At 39.0% G+C, this 10,807-nt stretch overlaps 1 protein-coding gene across 2 annotated transcripts in view; it reads right to left on the reverse strand.

Annotated features, from left to right (window-relative positions):
• Positions 1 to 6,244, reverse strand: part of SPDYA (speedy/RINGO cell cycle regulator family member A) — a gene marked incomplete at both ends in the record, with an annotated part of 19,946 nt that extends 13,702 nt beyond the window's left edge. For both annotated transcript variants that reach the window (XM_084900677.1, XM_084900676.1), the window contains 3 exons: positions 2,804 to 2,889; positions 4,819 to 4,877; positions 6,010 to 6,244. In XM_084900677.1, the coding sequence (XP_084756803.1) occupies positions 2,804 to 2,889; positions 4,819 to 4,877; positions 6,010 to 6,244 (380 nt within the window). The remainder of the gene's footprint in view (positions 1 to 2,803; positions 2,890 to 4,818; positions 4,878 to 6,009) is intronic.
• Positions 6,245 to 10,807: the final 4,563 nt, after the last annotated feature.

Consider the following 10,807-nt stretch of genomic DNA (forward strand, 5'->3'; position numbering starts at 1 on the left):
TAGATAGAGAATTATAAAGCACCTTGTTAAAACCATTCAGTTAGCCAAAACCAGTTTGACTCAATGGATAGAGCGTCAGCCTGTGGACTCAAGGGTCCCAGGTTCAATTCCGGTCAAGGGCATGTGCCTTGGTTGTGAGTGCATACGCATACTGCAGGAGGCAGCTGGTGGATGCTTCTCTCATCGATGTTTCTGGCTCTCTATCCCTCTCCCTTCCTCTCTGTAAAAAAATCAATAAAATAAATTTTTTTAAAACCATTCATTATATGAATCAAATCCTGTTCTCTATAAAATTATGTAATTTCTTACTTTTAGTATCCCTGAGAATTCTTAAAAGGGTAGAGAGAGTGGAAGATTGGTTCCTTTCATGCTTGCTAAGTGAAACATGAATAATCTATAATGTACCATGATATTGGACATCATGATTCTTGATTAAACAATTTTTCAGTCTCAACTGAAATAATATATAGGTACTCATTTTATATTAATATAACTAAATATGAATATGCACATGGTTTTAAAAAGTACATAAGAGGTCCCGGCCAGTGATAAAATATCTGCACTGTATACATATAAGTCCCCTTCTAATTTGAAATTGTTAATATTTTCTTTGAGCAGAATCCATTTTTTGCATAATAATTGTGTTTATTCAAGGTTCAAAGAATTAAGAACCTTTCATATGTTAGCCACTAAAAGATGCAAAAAAAAGGTTAAATACATGCTCCTTGCCCTTATGCCTATAGTCAAGTAGAAGAGGCAACTGAGTATGAAAAAAAAACTGTGCGGGTGAGCAGGGCTGCGTGTGTAGCAAGACACGTGTGGGTGGGCGGGGATTTGACCCTGAGTCCCGCAGCACTTGGGGTCTGGGTCTCATGTGATTTCACACGGTGGACCTTTAGTACAAATAGAATATAACTAAAGGCCCACAAATTTCATGCATGAGGGAGGTGGGTAGTCCCTCGGCCTAGCCTGCACCTCTCCAATCTGGGATCCCTCTCACAATCCAGGACTACTGACTCCCAACCGCTTGCCTGCCTGAATGCCTGATTGCCCCTAACCACTTCTGCCTGCCAGCCTGGTCACCCCTAATTGCCCTCCCCTGCAGGCCTGGTCCACCTCAACTGCCCTCCTCTGCTTGCCCAGTAAACCCTAACTGCCTCCCCTGCCTACCTAGTTGTCCCCAACTGCCCTCCCTTGCAGGCCTGGTTCCCCCCAACTGTCCTCCCCTGCAGGCCTGGTCCCCCCAACTGCCCTCCCTGCAGGCTTGATTCCCCCCAATTTCCCTACAGGCCTGGCATTCCCTAACTGCCATCCTCTGCTGGCCCAGTCACCTCTAACTGTCCTCCCCTACAGGCCTGATCACCCCAACTGCCCTTTCTTACAGGCCTAGTCCCTCCTAACTCCCGCCCCTGCGGGCTATCTTGTGTTGGAGTGATGATCAATTTGCAAATTATTCTTTCATTAGATAGGATACTAAACATTGTAAATACAATGGCATTATAGCTAGTAGTCAATGGCTGAATTTGGCCATTGGCAAGTCACAGCTGAATTTGTGCCCCAGCTCTGCCACTTATTAACTTGTGATCTTGAAAAGTACTTATCTAAGCCTTAATTTCCCTATTTGTAAAATGGGGATAATTAAAAAATATGTATCATCAGAAGATTAAGTGAACTTGTAAAAAATACTTTGTGGTGTCTTGCACTTAATACTCGGTATTAGCAAATACTATTATATTCCCCCAATTTAGCAATCATCACCAAATTTCATATTGAATTCATTTTTCCCATGTATGAGGAAATGTGTCTCCTGAATGCATGCAGAGATTTCTTTGATTCTGAATTAAGCAGATTTTGAGTAAACACTTATCCTATAGTGCTAACAGTTGTTTTGGTATTCAAATTTACTAGGTATAAATGGTTTTGAGCTAGAGATACATATCCTTAATTTACATAGATTCTGGAAGAATTTTGACCCAAGGATTAGAAAGCCATGTCATTAAAACCATTTACCAAATCACAAAGTTAGTATAATCTGACTACTACAAAGTCAGTGGAAGAAATTGGAAAACAATATGCCTTGGTCAAATACAGTGTTAAGTACTGAGTAGATACTATAGGTATCAGATATGAGTAACACTTAAGTTATAGACAGGAATCCACAATGAGTATGTCTAGAGCATTTTCTGCAAGCGAGTCAATGTAAAAGAGCAATGATGATAATTGTTTTTAGTATATATTAATTGGAAATGTATATTAATTCCAAATGTATATTCTGGCTTTCAAAAACCTAAGTACAGCCCTAACCGGTTTGGTTCAGTGGATGGAGAGTTGACCTGGGCACTGAAGGGTCCAGGGTTTGGTTCAGGTCGGGGGCGTGTGCCTTGGTTGCGGGCACATCCCCAGTGGGAGGTGTGCAGGAGGCAGCTGATCTATGTTTCTCTCTCATTGATGTTTCTGGCTCTCTATTCCTCTCCCTTCCTCTCTGTGGAAAATAATAAAATATATTTAAAAACAAACAAACAAACAAAAACCCTAAGTACAAAAGAAGAGAATTTGGGACAATTTATATGAAACACTGAAAAAATGTACAAGTACAAATTCAAGTAGAATAATAAATCTTAGGCATAAAGTAGAATAAGATCAGTGAAAAGAACATATCGTATTAAAGTTAAAAATGTATAGCTTTTATACAGGAAGGTTTATTCAAAAATATACATCAGGTTTAAATAGCCTCTGCTTGAAATAAAGTATCATCTATATTATAAATAACTACCACAAAAATCACAGTAGAAAGCATACTTACAGAGCAATGAAGAAATTTATCCTGGTATGCTCATTTATAGTAAATTTAGCCCTCTTGAAATAAACAAAGGTCATAGCCAAAAGATACTACAGGGAAAAAAGTTAAAAGTTAATATGAATGTTGTGTTTTCATAAATAAAACTGCTTTAAAACAGTTACCTTTAAGATGACTAACAAGCTAAAACAATAAAGCATTATTTATCCTTATTACAGAATTCCCTATTCGGGTCCTTCCTTTTTGGCTTCCTATAATCCATGTGAACAGTGAGAAGTTAATTCTTGACCATTTATCATGATTAAGATTATAACTAGAATGAACTCCTAAATTTTATTGTCATTACTTTTGAACCAAAAACACATTTTTTCCTATCTAAAATATGAAACCTATAGAGAAGTGAAAATAATCATAAAATGAATAAACATATTCTTCACCTAGATCAGGGGTCTTCAAACTACGGCCCGCGTTGCCACATCCGGCCCGCCAGGTTTTTTGGGCAGTGAGCGCAGCCGAGGTGTTACAGTAGGAATTAGTAGTTCATATAGTCCGGCCCTCCAGCTCTCTGAGGGACCGTGATTTGGCCCCCACTTTAAAAAGTTTGAGGACCCCTGACCTAGATTCATCATGTTAATATGTTGCCACAATGGTTGTGTTCTATACACATTTTCCCCCCTGAATTCTTTTAGTTATAAATATCCATGTTCACTTTCTAACATAATCTTTTAAAAATAACTCCGAATCAAAAATTAGAATAACATGGACTTATTTTCACTGAAAAAAGTTTTATGTTTATTACTAAAAAGACACACGTCTAGCCTGGTTTTAAGACACTATGCTAAGCCTTGGTTGTTTAACTTAAAAAAATAAGTTGTAATATTTATGTATTAGATTTCCTTCTCATAAATGCCTCTGTATCCTACCTTCACAGGATTGGCCATAAAGGAGATTCCAAGTTTTAAATATGATAGTGTTAAAACAGAGTGCTCCTGGTTGGTAACTTTGAAAGCACTGCCCCCTGCTGTCCAACAACTTTAATTATTATAATGCATTTAATATACTGTAATCAAGTGTAAAACTACACAAATGAACTGAATATTTGATATTAAGTCAGTACCATCAACATTTAAAAGTGTTAGTGGCATTGCGATTAATTTTAAAAATATATCATTTTTTATAGATACATCTTAAAATATTTATGGATAAAATTATTAGGATGTCTACTTTTGGGGAGAGGGATTAGAAAAAACAAGAATGGCCCACAGTTAGTGGATAGGTTCCTGGAGGGTCTTTGTTTTAATATCTACCCTAAATTGTGTATGGTTGAAATTTTCCAAAATTAAAAAACAAACCTTCTCTGATTATATCTCTGCTATCTTAAACCTGAAATTTTTAAAAGTTCACACCAAGAGTAACTTATTCATTTCCTTTTTTTGTTAGTTGGCACATTAAGATTGATGTGAAGTCATGCTGAAGTTTCTATGGTTACCTATTATAAGATGGCAATCACGAAGCTGAAATCATAAGGGTTTAGCTAAATTGAAAGAGTATAGGACAGCATAGTTCGGTCCTGAGAATGTTAAGTTAGCATGTTTTTTTGTTTTTTTTTAAATGAAACACTGATAAAAGAACATGATGAGCTAATTTTACTCTAAGATTTTGGGATTTGTTTGATATAAATTACCTACAAAATATTAAAATATATAATAGACTGCTTTAGTGGAATGAATCTCAGAATATTCTTTCTCTACAGCCTGAAAAAAGGTAGTAATTCTGATCTAAACATATTAAATCTATAATGATTCTTGTTTTCTATCACACAGATATAAGTCTAAAGTCTTTTAAATCCAATTATTAATACTATGTAATTCCCCAAAATACAGAATGAATCTATGATTTATGCTAATTTAAAAATCAATATGCAAGGATTCCACTTTGAAGGAGCAATGCAGGCTAGTTCTTTTTCTAAACTTAATAATAAACTTAATAAACATTAATGATTATATTATTACTAAATTTACCTTGTCTGCAATTTTACAGCAGCAGTCCATCCACAAGAAATCTTGAATTAAATCATCATCTATAACAAAAGATAGCTAGCTATGACTTGTCTTTTAAAGAGAGAATGTTTCCTTTTGAAGATTTTCTACATAAGATTATAAATGACTAGTAGCCCTGCGCAAGAATCCTTGTGCCAGTAGCTCGCTGCAACCCTCCTGTAGCTCCCTCCGTGTCCCCCCAGCCCCTCCCTCATAGCTTGCTGCCCAACCCCTCCTGTAGATCTCTGTTGCCTGCTTGTAGCTCGCTACCCCACCCTCCTGCTGATCCGTGATCTGATCATTACTCGGCCAGTTGTTACACTTCCTGGTGTAACAACTGTTTTCATATTACATCTATATTATATAGGATGCTCTGAATTGTCTTAATATATAGCTTAGATTGGAGTGGGAATGGTAAAACTTTTTGATTCATTGAATATCCCAATAACTTTTTGAGAGATAGGTATTGGGTAACTCTTGATTAGCTTTTTGTTACTTTCCAAAATCAATCTTTAAAAGGTGGAAATGGAATCTGATACAGAACTCAGTCTTTAAAAAATAATGACTTGCCCAACTAATGTGGCTCTGTTGGTTAAGCATCCTCCCATGTACCAGTAGGTCCCCAGTTTGATTCCCTGTCAGGGCACATGCCCAGGTTTCTGGCTCAATGCCTAGTAGGGGATATGCAGGAGGCAGGTGTTTTGCTTTCATATCAATGTTTCTCTCCCTTTCTAAAAATCAATTTAAAAAATCTTAAAAAAAAAAAAAGTAACACTCACTGTCTCATGATCTGAACAAATTCAATAGCTTAGTTAGAGCACTGAAGAAAATCTTGAAGCTGAGTAGTTGGCTTGGCTGACATTTTATGCAGTATTTTACTTTAAGTCAAAGAAAAATCATGCTATGAATTTGAATTGCCCAATATTTATACTTGACACTTGTAGTTAAGTAATCTAGAAGTAAAATGAGTTTGAATTTCTAATCCAAAAGAATCAAAATCTACATTCAAAAAAAGACTAATAAACATAAAAATAGACTTGATTGGAATGAGAAATCTGATAGAAAATAAGAGCATCCTCTGATTATTATGAAAATGATAAAATAGATCTTCACATTCTCTCATTTTTAAGTACTAATTATCAATATTACACTATTATAATATTTTAAACCTACCAAATAATTTAAAGAAAGCAGTCATTTCCTGACGCTGTATAACTAGACAGGGTCCTTTGGGGCGTTTAGACTTGTTGCTATTCTGTGCATTTTTTTCAGATGCTGGCCAACTATCTTTAAAAATAGGACGCTTCAGGTTAATAGGCTTTTTAGGCTGATGTGATCTACTTGACCCAGATTTTACATGAACAGTGACAGTAGGTGGTGTCTCACAACACAGCTGATTATGCCTCATTTTGCTTTTCCAAGATTCCTGTAAAAATAAAACATATAATTATTTATCACACTCTTACTCATTTCTATATGAAAAAAATTAACTGGATGATACCACCAGACGCAGTGATGTGAGACATTTCTGAACTTGCTACTAAAATGTTGTGACAGTGACTCATATGAGAAAGTGCTTTTAGAATTCAGTGCTAAGAAATGCTGGACTTCCTTTGGTTAATTGATATACCTCCTCTTCCCAAGAAATAAGGTCCTGTATACTATTTTGCTTTGACTACAAGGGAACTCAAAAACCAATTTTGAAAGTTAATTTAAGAAACTATACTGACTTTATAATCTATTTGTGATATTCTTTTTTACTGATTAACATTTTGCTTGCATTGACATAATTTTATCATATGATTATTATATAACACCTCAAATTTTTTATAGAACAAGGCAAACAATTTCTGGAAATTAATTATAATTAATTAAATATAATACATCAAGTATTATATTAAAAAGTAATTCACAGTTTCCCTCATCTTTCTTCCTAGATCCTAAGGTTCAACCAAATTGAAGATGAAATGGGTGATAAATTAAGCCATGAGAATTATGTAAGATCTTTCTTCTCTTTTCTAACCACCTCATCTGGCAGACAACTGGGGCTTCATCTGTACCCCCCCACCCCCTAACAATTTAGATGAAAAAAACTAAATAGACTTCTCAAACTGGAGTATAGGGGCTAGGCTCAGGCATAGAATATGCCAGAATATAGAATAACGGTGGTATATCTCCCAAGAGGTATATCTCCCAGGAAGTAAGTTTTACTCAATGTTAAGTTATATTAGTGTTGTTATATTAAAACAACCATGGATATATCATGCAATAAAATGCAATTTTCTTTCAATCAAAAAGATAAATATCATGCTCATAACTTTACACTATACCACTAAATTCTGATGTATGTGTTAGGATACTTCACAAAAAAATTGAGAAAATAGACAAAGAAATGGCTGAAATTCTCCAAAGAGATATTGAGATTAATATGCAAACATTGGCAATAAAGTTATGAAGAAGGTGCTTAAGGACAGAAGCTATCAATGCTATATTCTCGGTCAAATTACACCTTGAGGTTCTTCATTTAGATATAGAGAATGCAAGTGTAAAAAATTAAAAGACAAAAAATATGGGCCACTAATAAGAATGCAAGTGTAAAAAATTAAAAGACAAAAAATATGGGCCACTCCTGGGAAGGATAAGAGATAGAGAAGGAGGAACTATGCTCCTAAGGCAAAATCCTATAATGAGTTTTTATATGGACTCAACCAACATGAAAACAATCATACCAGAATTCATACTTGAATATCTGAGATATTTTTTGGACAACAGCTAATTTATAGGTATCTAAATAATTTCTTCTCTCTGCAGGCAATATACAGAGTGATCAAACAATAGAAGCAGCAGTTTGGAAATTCATGGTCCTAAATGAAAACAATACTCATTGGCAATTCAAGACAGGCAGGTAAGCCTTAACTGCAGCCTTACACTGAGCACTTAATATGTGCCAGACACTTCGCCAAGGGTTTTGCATGCATTAGCTCATTTGACTCTCAAAACATCTCTATAAGGAGGGTGTTATTTTATCCTTATTTTCTAGATTAGAAGTTTGAGGCTTAGGGAAGTTAAGAAATTTGCCCATGGTCATATAATTAGTGAGTGATAAAGCTAGGACTTGAATCCAAGACTGACACCAAAGCTCCATATTCTTTTACCACTACAGAATTGCTTTAAAGATTAAATGAAATCATGTACAAACACTTGAAATATAATAAGCAGTCCAATATTACCTACTGTCACCTTGACAGGAAAACATAAACCCGGCTACAAGATTATATTTTATAAAAATTTAATTCTAGCATTTGCAGTATCAGTATACAGTAAATTATGACTTAGTGGTTAAATAAGCCATTGCTGTAGGGAAGAAAGATGGGCTTATCATATATTTTCTAAAATAAAATAACTTTAAAAAAATATATTTTATTGATTTTTTTACAGAGAGGAAGGGAGAGGGATAGAAAGTTAGAAACATCGATGAGGGAGAAACATCGATCAGCTGCCTCTTGCACACTCCCTACTGGGGATGTGCCCGCAACCAAGGTACATGCTCTTGACCGGAATCGAACCCGGGACCTTTCAATCTGGAGGCTGACGCTCTATCCACTGAGCCAAACCGGTTTTGGCTAAAATAACTCAAAAAATAATCTTTAATGCATCCATATAAGCATAACCAATGGATGCAAAACTCTAGGGAGTGAGGGCATGTATAGGAGTGCGAGGGGCAATAGTAAGATATATACACATATAAAACCTTAAAAAAAAAAAAAAAAAAAAAAAAAAAAGATCTTTATTGGCCCTGGCTGGGTAGCTCAGTTGGTTAGAGCACCGTCCCAATCCGCCAAGATTGCGGATTCAATCTCCAGTCAGTACACATACAAGAAGCAACCAATGAATGCATAAATAAGTGTAATACACAGATGTTTCTCTCTTCCTTTCTCTCTCCCCTCTGCTACTCTCTCTAAAAATAAAAAAATAAAAATTTAAAAATAATACTTATTGAAATTATTATAGCATTCTTCTCTATTATAACCACAGAATCTAATTACTGAGAAACACAGCAAATTTAGAAAATCTCCACAATTTTCCTGTTTAAACTTTTTTTCTCTCCCAAATTTAATTTATCATCTAATGGTTACAGAACACTTTTAGCCTAGATGCTACAGTGTTTGTAAAATTATATGGCACAACTGTTTCAGTAAATTCAAATCTGATTAGATATCCAACCCAATAGTGAGTCAAGTGTTGCGAAAAATGGAAACCGGACTGAATAGAATTGAAGGAGCCGAGGAGCTGGAGAAAGACGTGCAGCAGCAGGAACACGCTCGCCTTCTGCCTCCCGCCCCCACCTTCTTAAAACTTGGTAATAATTCCAAGGAAGGGAATGAACCGAAGCGAAAAGGGACAACAATCAAATGAGGCCTTAAAAAAAAAAAAAAGGCCCTGACCGATTTGGCTCAGTAGATAGGGCATCAGCCCACAGATTGAAGGGTCCCAGGTTCGATTCCGGTCAAGGGCATGTACCTTGGTTGCGGGCACACCCCCAGTGGGGGGTGTGCAAGAGGCAGCTGGTCGATGATTCTCTCTCATCGATGTTTCTAGCTCTCTATCCCTCTCCCTTCCTCTCTGTAAAAAAATCAATAAAATGTATTTTAAAAAATCAATTAAAAAACAACAAACAAAAAAAGACAGGATTTGTAGGCCACCGGAAGGCAGAAGGGCAGCGCTAGCTGAGAGGAAAGGAAAGCGCTGAGCGCAGACCCGGATGAAGAGCTGATTCCGTCGGACTGGCTTCGCGGCTGAGGCCGTGTGATCTCGGGGACGGCTCCTCACTGAGAGAGGAGACATGGACTTAGTAACTTTCAATAAAAACTACCGGCCCGCCTCGTGGCTCCGTGGTTGGCGGGGACCCAGGAGGTCCGGGTTCGGTTCCTCCTCCCCCGCAGGCCTGTGCGGGCTTCACCCTCAGCGCGGGGCCTGCAGGAGGCAGCCCGTCAGATTCTCCCCGTTGACGTGTCTCCCTCTCTCTCCCTTCCTCTCTGAAATCAATAAAAATATGTTTTGGTTTTTTTTTTAAAGCTACCTAGGAAGCATGGCTAGTCATACCTATTTTGTAAGGTTCATGAGGAACCAGTGCTAACACGGTGCTGATACCAAAACCTCAACACCGAGCAGCACTATTCTTGTATCTTTTTTTTTTTTTTACAAGCAGGGCTCGTCTTTCAACGGAAAATGACAGGTAGCCACATTGCGCTTCAGCGAATAAATACAATTTCAATGTAAGCACTGTTCCCTGGGAACAGGATTACAGTGTTTCCAGGCGTTCTTACGCTTGTCATTAGGGTCTCCATTAGGTTCCTCACACGTTAGCGGAGGCTGGTTACCTGGCCTCGAGGGCCCCCGAACATGTCCGCCGCTCCAGGCCTGTAACCGACATGCAGGGGCCACCGCTCCGTGTGTGTGCGGGGGGCGCAGCGACCGCGACCCCGGGCCCCGGAGAACGCGGGCGGCGGCGGGCCTCTCCCCTCCGGGCCGGCCCTCCCACCTGCTCAGCCTGGGGCCGCGAAACTCCCACCCCGACCACGGAGGGCGCCCGGCCCCTTCTGACGCCCCGTCGCCTTCCCAGGCCCCACAACCGCGAGCTCCACGTCGGCCCTCTTCCCGCCCCCCCCACCCCGCCCCGCCCGACTCCCAGCCCGGGCTGGTGGCCCTGGAAGGGCGCCTCGTCGCGGCGAGGCCACCCCAGGGCCTCCCGGGAAGCGTGTGAGGAAAGGGCAGGGCCGACGCCCCACCTCACGCTCGGTGGGCGGCGGCGGCGCTGGGTGTGAGGGGATGGAGGGACCAGGCACCACGAACCTGGAGTCGCCGGGACCAAGGTACCTGCGAAATTCTGGCGCTGGTGACAGGCCGAGCGGGGTCACTCTCCCTCCCGGATGCCGCCGCCGCCGCCGGCCTCAGACGGTTGCTCCTCCGC

The sequence above is a fragment of the Pipistrellus hanaki genome (genome assembly GCF_964339955.1).
Source record: "Pipistrellus hanaki genome assembly, chromosome: 12".
Classification (NCBI taxonomy): Eukaryota; Metazoa; Chordata; class Mammalia; order Chiroptera; family Vespertilionidae; genus Pipistrellus; species Pipistrellus hanaki.